Source organism: Anastrepha ludens, chromosome 3 (assembly GCF_028408465.1).
Source record: "Anastrepha ludens isolate Willacy chromosome 3, idAnaLude1.1, whole genome shotgun sequence".
Classification (NCBI taxonomy): Eukaryota; Metazoa; Arthropoda; class Insecta; order Diptera; family Tephritidae; genus Anastrepha; species Anastrepha ludens.
Window position 1 is genome coordinate 15,892,050 of NC_071499.1, and position 25,632 is coordinate 15,917,681.

Consider the following 25,632-nt stretch of genomic DNA (forward strand, 5'->3'; position numbering starts at 1 on the left):
TGGCATAATTTTAAACTAGCTTTTTTTCTGTAGTCTATTGAGAGGGATACAAAGGATTTTTAAAAGTAGAAATTGCTTGCTTGTAGAGCGGGTTGTGATCCTGAAAATGTAATAAAATAAATATAATTATTATAATAAAATCCAAGTCAAAAATATGATAAGTGAAGTTTACAATAGAGATCAAGATGGAAATCCAAGCCAACACCAATATCAGGAAAAAAATTAAGCCAAAATCAAAGCTTCAACTTTGACAAAATTAAGTAAGCTCGAAACACGTCAAAAAACAAAGAAGAAAAGCCGGAGATGAAAAGTCATCGTCTAAATGCCCGAAGATTTTCTTGGACTTCCTTAAAAGAGAATGTGCAAAAAACCCAGGGGGGAAAATCAAGATTTAAATTGGCTCAAAGACAATCTAAGTCAGCTAATCTGCAAAGTGGAACCGAATCATTTTAGTAAATAAAGAATGTGCTGATATTTTATAACAAATTTCTCAAAAATTCAGAAAATGTTAAAAGAAGGAAAGAAACTTTTTGAATTGTGAGGAGCTGCAACCATAAATGTGTAGTTGGAGCGACCAATAGACTATAAGTTAGCATGCGGTCGGTTGGTGGTGGCAAACCTGGTACACCAAGGAAAACCTGGAAGCGAACAGTCGAAAGGGAAGCTAGAAGCAGCGGGAAGAACAGAAAACAAATTAAAGTATCGGGGTTTTTTAAGGGCTTGAGAACTAAAAATGATTATACAGAAGAGATGATGGTAGATTATCTCATGGCCTTTATTTTTTGAATAGCCAATATATGTCCTCAGCGACTACGAGTTATTTGTTTTTTTTTTTCAAAGTAAATTTTCACAATTTGGAAATATTCCTCTAACATTAAACGATTTATGATAACTTGCCAAGCCTTACTGTACCTACACTCTAAGTGTCCTTCAGATTATTGTTGTAGCAGTGCACCAATCAGCATCGTATATCTTATCTAACGGTAGATGAGTGGGTTTAATAAAGTGGATATATGATTGTGTATGTCGCTGCTACAATATTTAGAACGTAATTGAGTTAAAGTTGTACGAGTCTCATGAGACCACTAAAGTTCTTCGTCTGCGATGGATAGTGGTTTGACTTCGATGACGCCATTCGGAGGTCAGGAATTTAGGAGGGTTGTTAGAGAACACACGGTGCATATTGATTAATATCAGTCTGTACGCTAAAGTATATATGCAGTAGTTTAAGTCATGTCTGGTCCTGGAGAGATGTCTCCTGATTCGATTAGGAGGTGGCTAAGCCTCTCGCAAGTGTAATTATTGCAGTACCAGCCTAGCAGAAATTGATCGCTGAGCATTTTGTTGCACTCCTTAACCGAGAGCATAAAAACGTGGACGCCGTCTCAGCGCTTAGACTCAAAAGTATGGCGCTATGGAAAGAATGGCGGTTTGGCCACGCCTGTATTTTGCACACTCTGAACAGTCACAAACAACAGACTATTCTACTACTGGACTTACCTTTGACAAGCTCTTCAAGACAAGTATACCGTCAAAAATGGAGTGGCAGACACCAAGGTTGTGGAGAAGCGGGGGGAATTAAATTTTTATAGAGATGGTTCCAAGCTAGACGACTGGTTGACTATAAAGTATTTTCGAAGGAATTAGGACTGGAAATATTCGTTCGACTACCAGACTACTGCAGCGTCTATCAGGCAAAGGTTCTAGCCATAAAAGCAGTAGCTACATATCTAAATACGGAAAGCCGTAACAAAAACGACTATAAATATATTCGCGGATAGCCAAGGGGCCATTAAATCAATGAATGCTGCTATACTAAGATCGAAGGTTGCACAGGAATACCGAGCAGCCCTAACTGATATTAGCGTCGTTTTCAAGGTCAGCCTTATTTGGGTTCCGGGACACAGAGATATTGAGGGAAACTGTAGAGCCGATGAGCTAGCTAGAAAAGGTACTGCTCTTCAACTGTTCAGTGATAAAAGTGCCATTGGAATACCTTTGGCCACGAGTAAATTAATAATAAAAAACAACATTACCCAAGAGACCAATAGGTCATGGGAAGATGAAGATACATGCGTAACAGCCAGGCTCTATGGCCGCAAATAAACAAGAAAAAGACAAAGGAATTACTTAGCCTCTCACGAGATGATATCTCGGAGGTCGTGGCTTGTGTAACCGGCCACTGGCTATTTGGGAGGCATTCCTTGAGACTAGGAGTATTCTCCCATGAATATTGTAGAAGCTTTGGAGATGAGGAGGAGGAAGAAACAGTAGAGCACTTCCTTTGCAATTGTCCAGCCTTAGCTAAAATCAGAGCAGGCTGTCTAGGTGAACACTTTTTCAATTCTCTTACAGAGCTGTTTTGCGCGGGGATTAGACCAATCCTGCGCTTAATAAGAGGCTCAAAATGGTTTTTTGAAAATAAATAAACACGGTTCCCGTATCGCACAGTGGTATCACAGCGGACCTGTAAGATCTAAGTGAGTTGTCGACTTATGGACCGACTACCACCATAACCTATCCTAACCTAACCGAGAGCATGGAGGTCACATATTGTAGAGGAGACATCAGAAGGCATTCCAAGGCAGTGGAGGTGACAATATTCTGACAGATCTGAAGTTATGTCTACTGCGAATCACTAGTGGCAGGAGACCATACGCGCGCAGCCTAATTTATAACCAAACGGATAATTGCTTTAAATATCGACGGCAGCATTTCTTTGTCTTTGCCTTAAATGCTGCTAGCGATTTGAAGACCTTGTTGCAGTTTTTGTCATTATTGGCAATTGCAGTTGTATGCGCAGAGAAATAGAGCAAACTGTTGGACGTGATTCGCAGGATTTTGTGGTTGCTTACTGTCGGTATTGGTGTCTCATCGACTTTTACCTTTAACTGCAGCTTGGCACCTTCGTTCAGGTGGTAAAAAGTGTTTAGGTGAATATAGGGGGAAAGCTAGAGATTCCGCGCAGTGATAAAGCGATAAAGGCAAATGTGATAATCAGTCACTTTGGAACAAAAGTCATCAATGTTATTGCCGTACGCCATTATCGAACACGCGGCGGCATAGGACACCAATGAAGCTACCTTTGGTGGTTGGAAGAGCTTCGAGATGTGGAAGTTGAAAGCCAAGGGTGAAGAGACACCGCCCTCAGAGTTAAAGTTATTGCTACAACAACAACAACAGGCACCACCCCGCGGCACTGCTTGCTTTATCCTCCTCTGTATGGAGCCACGGTCTCGAAAAATGACAGATCATTGTTGACCACACAAATAGTTCGTGGACCACCTCTTCAGTCATCGAATAGGGTCTGGAACCGGATGGTACTTAAACGATAGTAATAGGTATCACTATGTTATGGGGGAAATGGCAACTGCCTTCCAAACAGAAATTTTTGCCATCGTAAAAGTAGCCGAATGGATAATCGAGAGGAGATGAAGCAGGAAACAGATTGCAGTTTTCAGTGACAGTCAGGCTATTCTGAAGGCCCTGGAGAACGCGAAGCAACCTCAAAGGTTGTTCAAGAATGTAAGAAGAAGCTTAATTCTGTCGTAAAACAGAACAGGCTTGTACTTATATGGGTTCCAGGACACTCCGGCGTTCAAGGAAACGAATTTGCCCATGAATTGGCTAACCGTGGATCAGCGGTTCCACCACAAGGGCCAGAGCCAATAATCGGAAACAATTCCGCAGGAATCATGAATGAATCAATGATTATGTCTGCAATTTACATAAAGAGCGATGGTTCGGTCTTCAACGCTGCAGAATTGCAAAGTGTTTTGTGACAAGTCCGAACAGAAAACTATCAAACTTTCTACGACAACTTAGAAGGAAAGACGTTCGGTTAATGATCGGTATCATTACAGGACACAACCCATGGGGTCAGCATATGACTACAATTGGAATCTTTGAGGACCCAATGTGCTTGTTTTACAAGGAGGAGACGGATAGCACTGAGCACTTTTTCTGTGAGTGTCCTGCCTTTGCTAGAACAAGGCTACGAGTTTTGGGTTCCGGTGTCGTGAGAATGAATAATATTCGTTCTCCAAAACTGGAGGATATTTACAGATTTACCAAAGAATCTGGAAAATTCTCACAGGTCTAACTACCTCTGTCTCCGTCTCTATTCTTTCCTATTCCTTTCCTTCCCTCCTTGACTGTCTACCATCTTTCTAGAGCTCTAGGGCTTTTCAGCCTGGGCGTTTTAGGAGCCACCAAATCTCTTGGTGCTCCTTGGCTCGACCAATTCAAATTTCAATTTCTTCTCTTCAGTCCCTGCGGGAGTATCGACTGTTGGATGTAATCTAAGAGCATAGAATGACTAACTGTATCGAAAGCCTTTGACAGCTCCAACGCTTTAGGGCAGTCCTCTCGCAGGGGCGGTTTTGGTTAAACCCACGATTAACCAGATTGCCTCACCTGGTACCTAAATTACAAGAGATTATGTGAACTCAACTCCACATTCATATTTTCGGTGTCTAAATTGTTCGGAACTATGAACCCTCATTTTGCACCGGTGTCTGTTTGCACATTAGATAGTTAGGATTAATTTTAATATCATCACCAATAACAATATCAATATTAACATGAACATCAATACCAATCTTTAATTACAGATCGACTTTCTGATAAAAAAAGTATTATCTAAAAACTTCTTACCGAATTCCATTTCGCTTTTAACTGCTCCTCTTCGAATCGCTGATATTCGCGATGATCCTGAATGGTAGTGATGGCTTTCCACAAAAGCAGCGTGGCCAAGCCCACGCCTAAAATAGCACCGGCCACACCACCTAGAATTCCAAGCAAGGCGACCTTTGACAAACATTCGCGCTCTTTTAGGGCACGCACTTCATCGGTACCGTCCATTTCTTGGAATATAAAACTAAATTTACAATATTCATCATCGTAGAAGACACATTTCTTTTCGCCCTTAACTAATTCGTATTTTTCAAAGACATCCTTTTCTAGGGCGGTTGTCTTGACGTTGGAACAGTTATTTGCGCAGTCCATCTTATCTTTCAGCTTTCCCATGTCGTACAATTGGCATTGTACGCAATGTTTTATTTCAGAGCAACGACTTGAACACGTCGGGCACATTTCGCAGTATTGCCCCGAATAGCGACCCTGAGCAGTGGTCTGGCATCTACATTGCATATTAATGAGTTATTCATTGGTAATTAAAAAATTAATTGAACATTTCTTACTTGCACACGCCACACTCGCATGTCCCTTTGCCGGAGCAAATCTCACCGCCGTCCGGTGGCCTGCAGCTCTCTGTAGACACTTGACATTCACATGCCGGTCCCGTCCAACCCGGCTTACAATCGCATTTACCGCATTCACATGTGCCATGCTCCGCACCAGAGCAAATTTTCCGTTCATATCGCTCGCAAGAGAAATTGTCACATTGACAATATCTGCCCGAAATCACTTCCTCGGCGTTGGAACGTTGGTCGCATTGGCATATACCACACGAGCAAATGCCACGCCCACTGCAGTCGATAAATGTTGAGTTGTCGTGGCAAAAGTGACTATTACCATTGTTGGCCTGCACATTGGCACTGGAACACTCGCACTGCGCTCCAATGTATTTCTCATCGCACACACAAACGCCACACACCAGACTGCCATGAGAGGAACACTCTGCACTGAGTGTTAGCTTTTGGCTCTCGCACTCACAACCGCAAAGCATTTCGAGATCGATAATCAGACTCTCATTAATGCCGACCGGGTAGATTTGTATGATTTGTTGCCAATCGCGTGGATCAGCTGGGCATGACTGTATGCTGATATTCACGGTAAATGTAATCTTATCGCCGATGCGTACGCCATCGCATTTCGAAGTTGGTCTTGCGGCGCCATCAGTGCCGCAAGTTGAATAGTAGCTAACCTTGACATGGTGGGTGGCATTATCGAGTATTTGGATAGTGGACGAAATTTGCTACAACGATAGGCGAGAGATATTAGAAAACAATTTCACTGGAAAATAATAGCCGAAGACGAAAGGAATTATAAGAAAGAAATTGATATTGTCCCTGCGTGCTAAGAGAGTATGGAAGTGTAGACAGGACTCCGGAATTCGATGTCGCAACGTATTCAAAACCAAGTTTAAAGGTAGGAAAAAATACATATTTACAGAAACTAATTTAGATAATGAAATAAAATAGATGAAGTGAAGGACCAAAGTCTACATATTCGTACAGCAGCATATTTTTTTATTTCCCTAAAGGTATACAGTAATTGCAAAAACTGGTCTTTTCAAATGGATAAAATATTGAGCTTGAAAAAAGAAATATCTTCTCATTTAAGAAAATCGGAGGTTAAGCGCAGACAAGAAAATATGTAAATCTTATGGCGAAATTGCCGCTCAATGATGCTGTCTAGAAGAGATGTAAGCTCCATTTCAAGAGAAGTCGACAAAACTCCGAGACTTAATACTCGGAAAATGATCCAGCATATCGTCGAGACATCGAGAAGAAGTGTTCATCAAAGTACTATTAAAATATATTTTAATAATAGCGGATATTTCAGCAGAACATCACTTAAAAAGCCTCTGATTTCAGAAAAAACCATCGTTTTCAGCTTGAGCTTGCACGGTCACAAGGGATTGGCAAGGAAACGAATTTGTGGTCTAAAATTTTATTTACTGATGCATCGAATTTCAATGTATTTGGAAGTGATGCTAATACAGGTATATGGAGAAGAAGAAATGCGGATATGGAAATGAAAAATATGTTACCTACTTAACTGTCAAGCATGGCGGTGGTAGCGTAATGGCTTGGAGACCTATGTGCATCTGGCGTTGGAAGTATGACCTTTATTCAAGGTGCTATGGACCGATTTAAATACAAAAACATATTGAAACAACATTTGAAGTCATCACTATAATGCTTGAGTATTGGGTAAGGTTGGGTTTGAAAACAGAACAATGACCCTAAACATACTGGACTAAGAGTCAATGAATAGCCCTTATATATATTATGCATCCAGACCCTTAATAACCGCTGCGGAGTTCGGATTTAAATACGACAGAGCCTATTTGAGAGCTCCGGGAGACTAAAATTCGACAAAGTATAGAAATTGACGAAAAACCAATAAAGAAATAATTGATGAGATCAAGACATGGAACCAAATAACACAAGAAGAGCTTACACAACTAGATGGACCAATGCCCCGATACCTTTGAACGGTAATTCATAATGGTGGTGAGCCTACTAAATATTAAAAATATTCACAAAAGCTAGTTTTAAAATGAATGCTTTTTTTTAACTAACTGAACTGTATGTAGACTTTTGTCATATTTCAAATTCAAATTTTTGTATATTTATGAATAAACTAGCATTTCCCAGTGGGCTTCGCACCACCATACATAAAATGTTTTTTTATATCGCAATAAATTTTTCATATTAAGTTTTCTTTATAGAGCTCGTAAAATGTTTAAACAGTTGAATTAGTTAATTTTTTTCATTCGACATACTTTCTAAAGATGTCACATTAGCCTTTTCTGTACTTTTTTAAAATTTGATTGTGGTGGTCACCTACATATATACAGGTAAGGTGAAAGAGCCGATAAAAACTTGTAATTAAACTTTGATTCTTTAATTTCCATTTTAATTTTTTACGCTAAATAAATTATGCTAAAATAAATAAAGTTAAAAATGTTTTTCCAGTTCCTCCTGGAGCATTCAATTTTTTATTATATTTGCGTCCAAAATGACTTGCAATTCGATAAAAAATTGATGCGAAAGTTGATTGCATCGCAAAATAAAATTGTTTTCTTGAGGGCGAATCATCAATCGATACGAATAAAAATTCATCGCACTGACGGTTTTCGTTGATTTTTGACCTGCGATGCAAAAATTAATTAGCGTATGAAAATTATTTAAAAATCATATTTAAACAAAAATAAAATGTGTATGTACCAGTTGTTGGATTTATCATTGGTATGTTGATATGATAGAAATCGTCCCCTCTCCAAAACAAAATGGGGTATTGCAATGCATCATAACAGCGATGGAGTTCTGAAATACGTTGTTATTGCTCATTTCTACGATACAAAACAATATCTCGTGGCTGAAACTGTAACAACAATAGCTACTCCCAATTGTTTTATCGGCTTTTATTATGATTTTGTGGCCATCGGTGAGCATCAGATCGAGTGCCACTTTGAACAATTTCACCAATTCATTGTGTTGATGGAACATTGTTTGCAATTCATTCACGATTGATCTTCTCGTATTCGTCGAAATTGCACAGCGCTGATCTAATTCACGATTCTCATCACCAATATATATTTGCAAAAATTGATGGTCACCATCTGGGAATGGTAGCAAAGACCCAGCTCTATGGTATATTTGACCTTGAATCTGTAAAGTTCGAGAAATATATGTAGATAACGGATCTGAATTTTTAAAAACATTTTAACTGGTTGTAGTACATAAGAATGCAATCTCTTAACCTGAAGGCGAGTTCCCAATTGGTCTATATCTGAAGTCCTTAGTTACCCAGCGAAAAGAAAAGTCCTCTTTTCATTAGCATTTATCAACAACTTACAATGGATACTCATGTGGTTCAAACACATCCTAGGGTTATCCAGGTCCACGTTTTGGTCTATATCTCGAGACCCTAGTTACGGAAGGGCATTAAAAATACTCTATACTATAGCAATCATCAACAGCTCCCATTTGCTACCCATATTGTACGAACACATCCTAGGGTTACCCGGGTTCACGTTTTGGCCTATTTCTCGAGACCCTGGTATCCGATTCTTAAAATTTTAAAACACAAACCATCTACTGAATAGTCCAAACAAAGCCTAAAAATTTGGTTTGGATAGGTGAGCCCGTTCTTGAGTTATAAGATTACCAAGGAAATGTAACTTCTTTTTATATATATACTAGCATTTCCCAGTGGGCTTCGCACCACCATACATAGAATGTTTTTTTATATCGCAAGAAATTTTTCATATTAAGTTTTCTTTATAGAACTCGTAAAATGTTTAAACAGTTGAATTAGTTGATTTTTTTCATTCAACATACTTTCTAAAGATGTCACAATAGCCTTTTCTGTACTTTTTTAAAATTTTATTGTTGTGGTCACCTACATATATACAGGTAAGGTGCAAGAGCCGATAAAAACTTGTAATTAAACTTTGATTCTTTAATTTCCATTTCAATTTTTTACGCTAAATAAATTATGCTAAAATAAATAAAGTTAAAAATGTTCTTTCAGTTCCTCCTGGAGCATTCAATTTTTTATTATATTTGCGTTCAAAATGACTTGCAATTCCATAAAAAATTGATGCGAAAGTTGATTGCATCGCAAAATAAAATTGTTTTCTTGAGGGCGAATCATCAATCGATACGAATAAAAATTCATCGCACTGACGGTTTTCGTTGATTTTTGACCTGCGATGCAAAAATTAATCAGCGTATGAAAATTATTTAAAAATCATATTTAAACAAAAATAAAATGTGTATGTACCAGTTGTTGGATTTATCATTGGTATGTTGATATGATAGCCATCGTCCCCTCTCCAAAACAAAATGGGGTATTGCAATGCATCATAACAGCGATAGAGTTCTGAAATACGTTGTTAGTGCTCATTTCTACGATACAAAACAATATCTCGTGGCTGAAACTGTAACAACAATAGCTACTTCATCAATCGTTGGTACATTGAATCGTCTGGCGTGCTCCCAATTGGTGATTTATCGGCTTTTATTATGATTTTGTGGCCATCGGTGGGCATCAGATCGAGTGCCACTTTGAACAATTTCCACAATTCATTGTGTTGATGGAACATTGTTTGCAATTCATTCACGATTGATCTTCTCGTATTCGTCGAAATTGCACAGCGCTGATCTAATTCACGATTCTCATCACCAATAAAATATATTTGCAAAAATTGATGGTCACCATCTGGGAATGGTAGCAAAGACCCAGCTCTATGGTATATTTGACCTTGAATCCGTAAAGTTCGAGAAATATATGTAGATAACGGATCTGAATTTTTAAAAACATTTTAACTGGTTGTAGTACATAAGAATGCAATCTCTTAACCTAAAGGCGAGTTCCCAATTGGTCTATATCTGGAGTCCTTAGTTACCCAGAGAAATGAAAAGTCCTCTTTCATTAGCATTTATCAACAACTTACAATGGATACTCATGTGGTTCAAACACATCCTAGGGTTATCCAGGTCCACGTTTTGGTCTATATCTCGAGACCCTAGTTACGGAGGGGCATTAAAAATACTCTATACTATAGCAATCATCAACAGCTCCCATTTGCTACCCATATTGTACGAACACATCCTAGGGTTACCCGGGTTCACGTTTTGGCCTATTTCTCGAGACCCTGGTATCCGATTCTTAAAATTTCAAAACACAAACCATCTACTGAATAGTCCAAACAAAGCCTAAAAATTTGGTTTGGATAGGTGAGCCCGTTCTTGAGTTATAAGATTACCAAGGAAATGTAACTTCTTTTTATATATATAGATATATAGATATAGATATGAATTCCAAAGAAAAAACTAATATACATTAACAGCTTTTTCAATTATTGTAAACCTTCGGGAAATAAGAAAATACACTGCTGCATGTAGACTTAAGTCCTCCACTGTAAATCAAATCAGCTGCTCTACTATTACTACCGACACGATTCGGACACTTAAGAGGAAAATCACCCGATACATTCGTGAGATAGAATCAGAAACCGACAAAAATTGTGAAGACAAGAATTGTATAACCATTTTGCAGCTTCTTAGATTTTAAACTGTAATTTTTAAAGAATTTTTTTGATAACAATTGTAAACAACTATTTTTTTAAGAAGAGCGTAGGCTTGGCGGTCCTGTAGCCGAGTGTGCTTGTGCTAAACTGCCATTCAATGGGCCCGACTTCGATGTTCAGATGAAAGATCAAATTATAAAAAAACGGTTTTCTAATAGCGGCCGCCCTATATAAGTAATAGCAATTTCTCAAGTGCATTTCTGCCATGAAAACGTTTTGTACAAAGTGGTGCAAAATTATTCATCCAATTATGTTTTAAATAAATTTTACAAATTTTATTACAAATTATTTTAAGTGATGGAAATCTTTATTTTGACCTTTAGGGGCTTCATTGCTTGCCGCTTAGTACTGCAGCTGCATTTTTCACAACTGACAAAAATTATTGAGATTCGAAGTCATTTGCAAAAATCTTGCGATAGAGTACTTAATTTTGCGCCACCGTATATTAAAATCACTTTACACAGTCAGACACACACGCAATAAATTGGAGGATGAGCTCGGCCAAGCCCTCAAAAAAGATTGTACGAGTCAGTTATGGGTAAATACAAAGTCCGGCACTCGAAGTGTAATCAACTTCAGGCCGCTCGCGTAGCTGAAGTTTTTCTTTGTCGCACCATTACTTGTTACAATGATACTGGTAGCATCACGTAACGTCATGGAGGTGGTCATCAAAAGACTGCAACGTCACGTGAAATGGTTCAAAAAGTGAAGAAGCGACTTGAGCGAAATCCCCGACGATGTGCCAGTCAAATGACGAAAGAACTAAAAATGTCTGACCGTAGCGTCCGCCACATACTGCAAAATGATCTCAAAGTTAAGCCTTACAAGATCCAAACGGCGCATGATCTCACCCCAAAGCAGCAACAAGCCGGACTTGAGAGAGTGAAGAAGCTGTTTCGCTTGGCCGAAAGCGGTCAATTTCCGAATATTGTGTTTTCTGACGAGAAAATATTTCAAATTGAGCAATTCGTTAACTTCTCAAAACAATATGATTTATTTGAGCCACCGTTCATACTAGGATTTGAGTCATCGGTTGGCCACCAGCAGGCAGCACCCGCAGATAGTCGCTCTCCAACCCTTTTCATCGAGCCTAGCGTCAAGGTAAATTCGAATTATTATAGGAAAAGTATTCGGTGGCTGGTCATGGACGTTTCAACAGAACTCGGAACCGTCTCACAAAGCTCGAGTTAACCAAGAATGGCTAAAAAACAACGTTCCGAACTTCATAACGTCCACACAATGGCTCTCAAATTCACCAGACACGAATCCGATGGCTTATTCTCTTTGGGCAATTTTGGATAGCAAAGTCCGAACTAAAAGATTCACCAATCTCGAGACGCCGAAAAAAACCAATGTCTGCGAGTGAGCCAAAATACCTGCAAGTCACATTCGGGCAGCTTGCGACTCGTTTCTGCACCATCTCAAGGCCACAGTCAAGGCAAAAGGTGGTCATATCGAGGAAAAGTAAACTGATTCTTAATTCTGTATTATTTCCACACATTTTTTACTTTGAATTGAATAAAAGTAGTTTTCCAAACTAAATGTATGGCCCTTTTAATTGGTTACACTTCGAGTGACCAGGGTCCGCCATAGATACATACATTAGGGTGGGTAAATTTTTTTCGACATGGTTCTTAGCAGACTCGATTTCTAGTTTCAATTCTAAGAAGAAAGTCCAATAGAACATAATTTTTGTTTAAAAAGCCCTATGATGGCATTGCAAAATAAATTATCCCATGATCAAAATTGACTCTAGAGCTATGTTCTAATGAACTTTTTTTCCTAGCATTTCATGAAGAATCCGACTCTGCTGGGAACGATGAGAAAAATCGTTCCACACAAATTGACCCACTCTAGCACACACACATACATAACAATGCATATACTCTCTCAAATACTATTAAAACATTAATAGAGTTTCTTCAATTTTTATCTTAAGAACCACCTGATATTGTTCTCGTACGATATTCACAACATTCGATGAATCTTTAGTTAATTTTGCACACGAAGAGCCCTCAATTTGATTGGATAGCAGCCTATATCTGTCGAATTGTGTATTTGTAACGGCAAATATAACATTAATAGAATTCTCTTTGATTTGATGCCTTATCGCTCCCACACTTGGGTAATCCAAAATTTCCGCATGCGTATAATAGCCTTTGCCGTCCAGATGGCATTTCGCATCATTTGGCTTGATCAAACCGGCCAGCTTGAAATATTATAGAGTCAATAGCTTGGAAAAATTATTATATAATATAATATTGGCAATCGGATTGCATGACTTAAAATGTTATCGTTGCACTCACCTTGCCATCTCCGGCGCTGTGGAAATTCGCATCGGTCGAGAAAACCAGCAGATGCCGCGCCTTTTCACGCCAGCCGATCTCTTTGCGGCATACAATTGCCTGCATCATTGCATCCAGCCCACCTTCGGGCGAGTCGATGTTTGCGCCAATCACAGCATTTTCCACCTGGGACTATTACAGGAAAAGTGTACGCTTAGTTTGGTAAATCGAATTTCATAAAAGCATAATAAAAATTCTTAAGGGTATTCGTTTAAACGCGAAAATTGGAAAAGTCGGAAACCTCGAAAATGTGGAAATTTTTTAAAGCACCTTGTGGGAACGCAGTTTACGTAGACTGGACTTCCCTGGTTCCCTGCGTTTTCATGACCCCGTACTCCCTTACTATTCTAAATGCCTGCTTATCAATCCGAAATATCTGCGGCCTCGGTGATCCATTTTGTCCTTATCTTTCGCCTTTGATGTTATTCAAGGTGTTGTGGATTGCCCCTCCCTTTTGGGCCGAATCTTTTTGAAATGAAACTTCTTAGGCGTCGATGCAGTGATGGTAAATGTAGGGAAAATTCCCTACATGTAGGGATTTTTGTCGATAAAGAAGGACCGATTTTTTTAAATTCTGTAAGTGTAGGGAATTTTCAAAGAGGACAGAAAAAATTTTAAAATAGCGGCAAAAATTAAAAAAGTTCATTTCAAATAAAAAGCCGCAGTAAGATTTCATGCCAGTGTTTTTTTCCTTATAGCAGCATACTTTTAAAGTGTTAATACGGCCACATTGCCATTTTTTTCTTCGTTAACGCTAATGCGAATTTTTCTTCGCGCGAAAATTGTTAGTTGTCCCACATAAATGAGCTCCTCCTCTTCAACTGACTCTTCGGATCAACACCAGGAGAAAAATTCAAGTATCGGAAACAAAAGTTCAATAACAAGGGCTTGAAGACAACAATTTTAGTGGCTGGTTGAAAGGTGTAGCTAACGAAGTATTTAAATGCAAATGCGCTGAGTGTGACAAATATTTGAACTGCGACAATTCTGATTTGCAGAAGCACGCCGAAGCAAAAATGTACCAAAAAAATATCAAGACAATAAAAAAGACATCTAAAATAAACAGTTTTTTTAAGAAAAAGCCGAGTAAACCAAATCGTTCCAGAAATTTCGAAATAAAACTTAGCATGTCCTTCGCTGAGCATAATGTCGCGCTGCAAGTTGTGGACCATTTAATTCCAATCTTAAAAGTAATCGTGCCGGATTCTGAAAAAATAGAAACTCTGTCTTATTTTAAAAAGAACTGAATGTAATGAAAAAGTCTAATTTTTAGTTTTTTTGCTGAATTTTTCTTTATATATGTGTTTATAATACCTATAATAAATATGTGTATTTCTATATATTTTTTAAATAAAATTTCTTATTAAAGTGTCAAAACAGCACCAAGCCCAAAACTTAAGCAAATAATTCAATTTTGACGTTGCAAGTGCCTTATTATTGTGTAAACACAGGAGAAATATATGTAGGGAATTTTGTAGAGAAAATTTTTTGAAGCGTAGGGAAAAGTAGGGAATTTTTTTGGGTTGTGTAGGGATTTTTCAAAAAATCATTTACCATCACTGCGTCGATGGACGAGTGAGAATGGAGTATAAAACTTCAAGGCCATGCACCGTTTTGGGCATTTTCGTTCCCCGTGAGAGAAAAAAGATATAACGTAGAGGAAAAGCAGAGAGAAAGCTATACCCTATATATATTTTAAATACACTTTAGGCAATTTTTCCTGAATTTTTCCTTGTGATTGCTAATTTCTAGTGAGAAATAACACTGCCTACTTTTCCTACTTTTTGGCGCTTGTTTGTTGGTGCAAACTTGTAGGAAATATATTTTTGGTGTCTATTTTTGTTGTTACATTTCCTTGGTGCCTACTGTTCCGGGCGTTTTTGGTCCCAATTTTTTTGGCTTTTTTTTTGGTGCTTATTTCCGTTTCCAGGCTAATACGTACTAACTATAAAGTGTTATCCATTCCGGCGTCGGATTTATTGGTATTGCCCTGTGGTAATTTGCGCCGTTGCTGCGGTCCTGGAATCACTGCGTTTGTGCGGATGATAAACGCTCGGAGTAGTGCGCGTTGCCACGGTTTGTGTCCGGCGTTTATCTACACCGGACGGCCCTTGTCCATTTTTTGTAAATTTTGTCTATTTGTATTCTCTGCAAATATTGTGAATTTATTCAGAAATATATCCTTTCCCTCTCTCTCTCTTTCATTCTCTCTCTGGTATCTCCCTCTTTCTTTGTCTGCCTTGAAAGTTTCATTTCTGTTATGTGTACTATGCTACATGCATTTTTTTCGACTTTTCTGTGGGATTTGAAGTCTAAGACCAGCAGTGAAACTTTTGAAAGTTTTAGCAGCTATTTTTTTGCAACCAATTTGGCTAGAAAAATTGCACGAAATGTTGGTTAGGTTAGGCTAAGTTGAAATGGATGGATGAAAGCCATTACACAGACTTATTGGCTCTTAGTGGTACCAGATGGACTACGATTCTCTATAGTAGACATTTTCTAAGTAGTCTACGTCTTTTGCTGACCTGAGTAAACTCTGAAGCTCTAACCACGAGATACATTCCAACTTCTCATATTGTGAAGCTCCTAAGCATTTCATTCGCGAAATGTATCTACAAAATAATTATACAAAACAGTTTTGGTCATTTCTTTTTGAAGGCCGAAAAATTTTGGGCATTCTTGAATTTTTCGAGGCTCTTTTCTTAGTTTAAAGGAATACCCCCATCGAAATTTTTTTCCATACTCACTGCGAAGCGATAAGTATTATTGCTAAGTGGCATCACATTCCGATAGCTGTACTTTTTGGCACAACTGTTCATATATTCACAGGGCCTTTTTGTTAAAAAAATCGAGATATGCAAATGAAATAGTTAAAAAAATTTACTTTAAATTGCAACAGCTATGAGTTCCATACTTACAAACTTTTCGAAACGGCAGTAAATGGCATGCGAACTTTGTCGATAAATGAACCGAAGCCCAAACGAAAATTGGAAGTGATGTTGCTCATAGTCTCCGCCAAACTGTTACCCAATGCAGAGAGTTTGGACTTATCATCTCGCATGGAGTCCGACAAGTCCATCAGATAGTAAAGATCGACTGGATAATCATCGGCACGTGAGTAGGTCAGTTGTGTGGTGTAGACTTCATCTGCGAAAGTTTGGAAGGTTGAACGTTTAAAACGCTTTAAACTACTTTGCATAGAGTTCAAGAAATATTTTTAAACTGTGTACAAATGTATGTAAATATTTTTGAAGCTCAGTAGGACCAACTTAAGGCAGTAGTCTGGTCAAATACTTATTTTTTTTGATATTTTTTAGGAATTTTTTGTAAGACTGTTTACAGGTTATCTCAAACACAGCGTTCAAACTTGCAGCTAAAGCGAGATCCGCCAAGTCCGTGAGATTTGCCCAACAGATCTTCACTTAAATGGACTCTTTCCAAGAGTTAACAAAGCTCAACTAAACTATCCAACGATGTTTAGCCACACCACAATAGAGTGCGCTAACAAACCTTAAGAGCTACCAAGCTCAAATAAATAAACCTGTTAACGAGATCGCCCAGAGCTCAAGCAACGCTCTCACAATTATCAGTGCCACTCCGTAAGATAAACAGGTGTGCCTGTTGTTTCGTCGAACTCCTCACCCCACGGGACAACGGCCAAGCATTACATCGTGGCGAGGAAAGGCGAATTAGTCGCCGGTCCTTCGTCGTAGTCTTTAGTTTCTTCAGAGTCTCTGCTACGACTTCGCATGCTGCCGTCCATTTTTTCCTGCTTTGTGGCATGGATTTCACGAATGAATCTGGGACGTAGTTTCCTTTAAATATGGTGCGAAGCTTCAATTTAGAGCCATAAAAACGCTTACATTCGAAGAATACGTATTGGACGTCTTTTATCGCATTTACCCCACAGTATTCACAAGTGGGATCCGATTCGTGTTTGAACCGATGGAGGTATGCTTTGAATCATCCATGCCCGGTAAAAAACTAAGTCAGATAAAAATCCACTTCTCCGTGTTTTCTTTCAATCCAGCTTCGCAAGTCTGGAATGCAGCGATGTGTCCAGCGGCTCTTCGTTGCGTTATTCCATTTTTGCTGACAAGTTTGGGTACTAGTTTCCCGTGATACGATCCGTTGCGTTTCACTCCCAGGCAATACTGCAGCTTCGTTTGCCAATATCTCTACTGGATGCATTCCGACGATAACCAGCGCTGCTTCTTCTGAAACAGTTTTAAAGGCGGAACAGACTCGAAGCGCACATAAACGATACGTTGCCTTTATACCGCGGAAATAGGCTAGACAGGAGCACCGTATAATATTTGGTTCTTCACCATGCCTGCTAGAAGTTGGCGTTGCCGTTGCTTTGGCCCGTGGGCGTTTAGCACTATTCGCAATAATGCTGCTACAGTTGTGATACTTTTTTGGTCGCATACTCCAGGTGTGTTTTAAAAGATAACCTCCTGTCTATTATTATTCCCAGATATTTTACTGTAGGTGATGTCGTGATGCTGTGATTATCAACTTGTATAGTTACCACTTCTACTTTTTTCCTACTCGATATGAGAACGAACTTCGTTTTTTGCTCGGCGAGTTGAAAGCTGTTTTGCCCCAGCCATGAATTAACGGATGCTATGATCTGATTATCTTTTTCGCAGATGTCGTTTAGTCTCTTAGCCGTAATAACTACTGCGATACCGTCCGCAAACCCTACAATGTTGGCACCTTTAGACCACGATATTCCAGAATAGTAGTCCAAGCACAGAACCTTGAGGGACCCAACCTGAAATCTTGTAACTCTCTCTCTCTCTTACGCGTTCTTCGAGGTAGCTTTGCATCATTGCTCGTAAGTAAGAGAATACTCCGATGATGTCCAGTGCCTCCAAGATTTTGGACCAGTTTGCGGTATTTAATGCATTTTGTACATCCAAAGTTACTACTAAGCAGTATTCTTTGGCACCTTTGAGCCATCAGGTACCACTTATCGCCTATTGTGCAATTTTTTTGGCGGTATTCACAGTGTCAACGGTGGACCTTCCTTTCCTGAAACCGAGCTGGTTGTCAGATATTCCCCTGGCGGAATCGATCGCGTTCTCGGGGCAGTTATAGATTATTCTCTCCAGTACTTAACCTGCCGAATCGAGTAAGCAAATCGGTCTGAAGCTAGACGATTCCACGGGAGGATTGACGGATTTGGGCAGTAGAATCAACCTTTGTCGCTTCCATATCGATGGGAACGTTCCCTCCGCAAGGCATGTATTAAATAAGTGTACAAAGTTCGATGTTGACTGGGCAAAGGCCGGTTTAAGTACCTGATGAGGCACCCCGTCTGGGCCAGGAGGCTATTATTTTCGAGAATGCAAATGAGGGGTATCTCACATGAATATTTCATTGCAGGGTATCTTAAATGAATATCCGAACTTGGCAGGATTTCGATTAAAATTTGTTAAAGAAAGTACAACTCTTAGCCTTCTTTAGGGAGTCTAATAGAGCATTGATAGTTAGGGGCGTGATATCGTGTTACAAAATGTATGATATAAGGTGGCTCAAAATTCCAATTTTGTTTTTCAACAATGATGGAAATATTCATTTTAACCTTTGCGCACTCGATTGTTTGTCTGTTTCTATGCTGCTTCTGTCTAGATCACAAGTGTCAAATATGATTGACATATGACGCAATTTGCAGAAATTATAAACCTTTCGATAGGGTGATTAATTTTGCGCTACCTTATATGCAGCAACGTCCTTATGAAAATGTTGGTCTGAAACAAAAAATATCTAAAATGAAGCATTTTTCCTTTTGCAAAAAGTGCATAGGTACAGGGTGGTCAATCTAGCATTTAGAATATATGTAAATGGGCTTTGAACTAAATTATATCGGTAATGTATCAGAAATTTAGGTTAAGGATATATACTTTCCCATTACTCCTACAGTGAACATAGTGAACATTTACCTAAAGCTAGGAATTTTAGCTCTTGTTTTGTGCTACAATTTCGAGCTCGGTCTGCCTTCTCCAGGTATGTGCTGGGCGTCTTAGCCCACGGCTGCCCTGCGGACTCCATTCGAAGGCCATTTTCGTTACGTCGCCCGAAGGACGCCTACGAAGGGCGTGGCCAAGCCATCGCAATTTCTTTCTCCTAACTTCAACGTTAATAGCAACTTGATGAGTTATCGCCTACGGTCTGTTATTCGTAACGACTTCTTGCCAGGAAATGCACAACATACGTCGCAAACACTTGTTGATAAAACTTGCACTTGCTATATCGCTGACAGTCATGTTCCACGACTCACAGCGTAGAGGTTGAGTATTTATCAAGGCGCATTCATTAAAGGTGGTGGCACTAGAACACCAACAATATTCTGTACGTTTGATTGTCAGAGCCAAGTATTGGGAAACTAGAAATCAAATAATGAATTCGCTTTGGTTCATTCTGCGCTGACAGCCACATGAACACGGCGAAAGAAAAAAACACATAAGCTGATTTACCAACACCACCTTTAATAGATTCGCCTTGGTATTTATACACACAAATTAGACACTTAAAAGAAATATAAAAATCAAATCTCGAAACTCAAAATACAAAAACATAAAATCAAAAAATCTGCCAAAACGACAATGCCAATTCCCCGCTTACGACTTGACACCGTTAAGATATATTTTCCGATACCCCGTTAAGCATAAATACTGCACCAATCATACAGAAGCAATTTAAGAGTTGCTACTTGATGTTGAAATCGAGATTTCCGTTGCTGTGATAAGTGCCGAAACTTACGAAAATGTAATCAATAATTTGTACGTACGGGCTACTGTAAACCCAGCCGTGAAAGTCATTTATAGAAATTTTGTTTCAAGGTTACCTTCTTCTAACAACGAAAAAGTCGTGCCTAATTTAGTTACTACAAAATTGAATGAAATTCCAGTTAGATAAACCCGCACATTCGTTCTAAATATGAAGTAAATCGAATCTTTAAATGCGATTTTTAGAATAATGAGAAATATGTATTTCGATGCCAGCACCACCTAGTATCTCCAAGCAAACTATAAGAGCGTCGAGGTCGTGCTTACTTTTACCCGAAATGATTTTCGATGAAACTCTCGACTTAGTTAATTAGAGTTCCCATACAGGGTTGCCAATATTCGACGGACCCATCTGGTAACCCTGTATCTTTTGACAGAGACGTCAGATCGCTTAATGACATACCGCGTTGGAAGCGTCAGTCCAAGCAGATTTTTATTATGGAACAGTACACGCCACGCGAGCGCTCCCAAATTGTTGAAATTTACATTCAACAAAAGAAGTCAATTGTGAAAACTCAACGTGCGTATAAAAAATTAAATAATGTGAAAAGTGCGCCTTCTAAGAACACCATTAAACGTTTGTACGAAAGGTTTTCGACTGGTGATGCTCTTTCTAATCCAAAGAGGCCAAATCAAAACCGACCAAACCGTCGCCAAGGACCAAGGACCAAACCGACCAAAATCGTTCTCAGCAGTTTGGCATACCAAGGCGCTTTAAGCATCTTTTTTTAAACCATGTAAAACCAATTATGGACAAAATATATATATTAGATCCACCTGCGAATATTGTAAATCTTGTTCTACCTCATATCAAAGGTGGTCTTGGAAGGCGAATCCTTCCTCCCTCATTAAATTATTAAAGAAGAGTGGGAAAGTATGAGCTGATTTATGCAAAATGTTCTTCAAATGAAACCGAGGGACTTGGTCGCTGGTTTGCAAATATAATTTTGTAATGAGAAATGTGAAGCGCCACTTTGAAGTAATGCGACAGCGATTATTTGATCCAGGATATCTAATGAAGGGCGTTTTTTCGGTCGTGGGTATACTGGGCATACCATTGCTGCGATGACGGCTTTGATGATGTGTGAGGCATTTTCATCGTCCTCACATGCAAAGAAAAAATATTTCTTTGATACTTACTAATAATAATATAATAATAATAATAATAATACTAATATACTAATAGTAGTACCGATTTCAAACAAGATTTTGATAGCGTCCTTAGAATCAAAATCACTCAAGCATTCACGGAGCTCGATATAAACAAGAAACTATTACGCGTGGTCACCCTATGGTCACCCTTAACAGCACCAAAGGCAAGTCCTCGTGCAATAGTCAACCTCGCAACACTTTGTCATCGAAAGTGCCATCAAAACGGCGACTCGTCATCCACAACTGTGCTCAATTAGCTTTTGCAGTACGCACTCAAGTACGACTTGAAATCCGCTCATCTTTTCAGCTCCTCCAACCTAACCATCGCGTATATTGTATATATGACATAGCCATCCTCGCTCGAAATCGAAGATACATAGATGAACTTTTCTCTAACATCGGAACAAAATCAAAAGCTGTCGCGCTACATATCAACGGCGACAAGCCCATATTGTAAATGCAATATTCACAAAACAATAATAAGACCAGTTGCAACGTACAGCTGTGAGTCATAGGTAATATCAATTAAAGGTGAACAAAATTTTCCAACATTAGAAAGAAGAGTCTTACGAAAAGTAGTATGGTCCAATCCGGATTGGGGATGGTTATTATAGAACCAGATACATCAGGAGCTGCAGCGAATTTTCAAAGGGGAAGTTCATCAAATCACAACGGCTCCAATGATTAGGTCATGTCATGCGCATGACCAAGGAACGTCCCCAAAAAACATTTTTAAATTACAACGCACTGGCCATCAGGTGTAAAGGCCTCGGAAAAGCTGGTTCGCCGACGTTATCGAAGACATCAAGAAACTGAAAATACATAACTGGAGGTCTGCTGCATTGCATCGTGTAACTTGGAGAAGACTACGAGTGGTGCCTTTTATATTTCGGGATTTGGCAACCCTGGTGTTGCAATCTGGCAACTGACAGCAGTATCGCAAAGTTTGACATTTTTTGGCTTTTACGTACTCAGAACGTTTTGAAATACCAGCGCTATTTATGTTGTTTACAGTAACTTAAAAGATTCATCTCGGTCCAAAAATGGAATTAAATCGTGAACATTTTCGTGCGATTATTTTTTACAACTTTCGACGTGGATTAACTCAGCAACATTGCATGGATGAACTTAATTCATTTTTTGGCGATGAAGCTCCATCAAGGACCAGTGTTTATCGATGGTATGGTGAATTCAATCGTGGTCGTAGTTCACTCCAAGACGAATTTCGTGAAGGTCGTCCAAAATCAGTTGTTGTTCCGAAACCCATTGATGCTGTGCGCGAACTGATATTGCAAGATCGTCATGTGACCTATCGTGAGATTGAGACAATCTTAGGCATTAGTGGGACCAGCATACATTCAATATTGCATAAACATTTGACTGTCAAAAAAATTTGTTCGCGTTGGATCCCACACAATTTGGCAATCGCTCAAAAAAAGGCTCGTGTCGATTGGTCGAAGGAAATGCTCAAAAAATACGATCGCGGGGCTTCGAAACACGTCTATGACATCGTGACAGGTGATGAATCATGGACTTACGCGTATGAGCCCGAAAGTAAACAGCAGTCGACTGTATGGGTGTTTCAAGATGAGCCAAATCCAACAAGAGTTGTTCGCGCACGAAGCACTTCCAAACAAATGGTCGCCTGTTTTTTCGGAAAAACTGGACATGTCGCAACCGTACCACTAGAACAACGCAGAACAGTAAATTCTGAGTGGTACACAACCATTTGCTTGCCAGTTGTCTTCCAAGAAATTAGGAAAACCAATCGCCAAAGACGGATCACTCTTCACCAGGACAATGCGAGCTCTCACACATCGGCTCAAACAACTGCATTTTTGAGCACATCGAATTAATGGGTCATCCGCCGTATAGTCCTGACTTGGCACCGAATGACTTCTTTTTATTCTCGTACGTAAAAAACAAACTGAGAGGACAACGTGTTTCGACACCTGAAGAAGCGGTTGCGGCATTCAGAATGCATGTTTTGGAGGTACCTCATTCAGAGTGGCAAAAGTGCTTCGACAATTGGTTCAAACGCATGCAAAAGTGTATAGATCTTCATGGAGAATATTTTGAAAAACAATAAAGTGATTTTCGATGAATAAAATTTATTTTTGTTCTCTAATCCCGACATATAAAAGGCACCCCTCGTAATTGATGAAGTTAAAGCTCACCGCCAGCTGTAACGCTGCCTGATGATGATGATGGATATTATTAAAAAACTGGCTTGCTTTATTTCGTCTATAGATCTCGAGATTTGTGTGTAATCACCGACTTTTGAATAGTGAATATGAATATTTTGAATATGAAAGTACGAAATGGCGCAAAATTAATCACCCTATCGAAACCACACAGTGTCTTCCTTAGCATTTATTTAATTCTATACCAAAATAATTACTCAAATCAAACTACTTATGACAAAATTTCACATAAAATTGGATACTCACTCGCGCGCAAACGCAAACTCATGCGCTGTGGCCTTAGCTGCACGATTTCTCGCGTATTATTTCTTGCAGCTTTCGCATTGTGCGCGGTGGTGCTTTCACTTGTTAAAGGTCGATTTCTAATGAATGCGTAGCTCGTTTTGGGAAAAAAAATCGATTCTTTGGGACAACTTGAATCCAAACCATAGTGAAAGCAGCGATTTTCTCTATAGTTGGGTGTCGTACACCAGGCACAATTCGCCGTTTGTATGCATTCATGACAGCTGTTTTTGTTGTTGCACGCATTTTGAATCTCAACACCAATCGCTTCTTTCATACACACACACGTAACTATAGTCAATAATTGCACGAGTTGCCGATGTGCAGACATTTTACAAAACTTGCTAATTGATTTTATTTTGAAAATTAATAAAATTATTATAATTTATAAAATGATTGTAAAAGTTAATAAAATGATGTCTTATTTTCGACCTTATTCACGGGTAGCTGGCGATAAACTGTTGTAATAAATATTTTAAAAATTCTGCTTAACCAGGTTCAGCTCTTAATATCTGATTCATGTGCGAGGCATTTTTTTTAGTAATTAAAACAACAAATTTTAATTCTAACTTAAGTCGTTAAAAACAAATATTTTCATATGCATATGTAGGCATGTGTGGTTGCATATATACATACATACGTACATAACGTGTCGAGTACGTAAGCGCTTACTACTGATAAGCTTTGGTTTTTCGTTCGCGGAATTCCAAAAGCCGACATTTGCGTCATAAAAGCACCAAGTGTGGGCTTCTCAGCTCCACAACAACAACACAAACCATTTAAAAAAAAATATTTCAAAAAAATGCAAGCACTTTCTTCTTAGCAATACTTACATATATACCTAACTTTAGTACAGTTCTACATACATAAATGTCTACATGCTCTTGGATATCAGTACAAAACTTGATACACAAGTCACTCTTGGTATGAATCATTAGGTTGTTATCAAAAATTTGCCACAAAAAGTCAATGGTCGCGCTCAAATACACAAAATATGAAAATTTAGTAATTTTTGAGTAAAGAAATGGAGGAAATGGTATAAAAACGAGCTTCGCACTTCTACTGCAATTTTCGTTGACCCTAATGTTGACCTACAAATAAAGGTTGAGTAGTTATTTTATGAGCAGCCTACCGGGTGGCAAGCGCTTTTAAGGAACAAAATTTATTTATTAATTTACTCGAATAATAATCTAGAAATACACAGCATTTTTTATAGATTATAAGCTCAGAATTACAGGGATAAGTTTTTCTTCTGACATCAATAGATAATTAATAAAGTTAAGTTAACTAGTAGTAAAATACTTAGGTATTCAACCTGACTGCATGCTTACTTTCTGGGCCCAGATACGGAATGCGGCTACCAAAGCAGCAAAGGTCACGGGTATGCTAAATAGATTAATGACAAACACCGATGTGCCAACCAGCACATAGCAAAAGAAAGCTAATTATGGCGGCCGCAAGCTCAATTCTTCTGTACGGCAGCGAAGTATGGGGAATTGTGCAAAGCCAAACGCAAAGCACTGGAGGCTGCGCAACGAACAGCGGCACTCAGAGTTTCCTCAGCCTACTGCACTGCCTTATTCGCTGCAATTTTTGTGATCAACGGGCAGATACCCAACGACCTCATGGCCCGGGAACAAATGGATGTGCGGGACTCCAAGAAGAAACACGTCATCACTAGCTTCCCAGAACTGAGATGCCAAACCATGCTGCGGTGGCAAGGCCGATGGGACACTGAACCGGGTGGCAGATGGACGGCGAAATTTATTTCATCAATTGACAAATGGGTCCAAAGGATCTTCGGGAAAGCGAATTAATTCTTAACTTTGTTCCTCTCGAGCCACAGATACTTCTGGAGATACCTATACTGCAAGGTAACCAATTCCAAGTGCAAAAAGTAAGGTGAATTTGGTTGTAAAATGAAAAATCTTTATTTATTCTTGTAAATCAATTTCATCCCCTTCAAAATAATCCCCTCTCGATGAAATACACTTATGCCAACGATTTTTCCAATCCACGAAACATGCCAAATAGTCCATTTCCGGTATAGCCATCAGCACCTTCTT

At 39.0% G+C, this 25,632-nt stretch overlaps 1 protein-coding gene across 1 annotated transcript; it reads right to left on the reverse strand.

The window, feature by feature from the left end:
* On the reverse strand, positions 1-23,855 carry LOC128857057 (integrin beta-PS-like). Its single transcript, XM_054092596.1, has 8 exons — positions 23,531-23,855; positions 16,053-16,281; positions 15,882-15,945; positions 13,096-13,266; positions 12,735-12,998; positions 5,202-5,938; positions 4,657-5,140; positions 1-100 (listed from the first exon to the last, which is right to left on the reverse strand). The coding sequence occupies exons 1-8, from the start codon at positions 23,841-23,843 to the stop codon at positions 35-37; spliced, it is 2,328 nt and encodes a 775-aa protein (XP_053948571.1). The 5' UTR covers positions 23,844-23,855; the 3' UTR covers positions 1-34.
* Between the last annotated feature and the right edge of the window lie 1,777 nt (positions 23,856-25,632).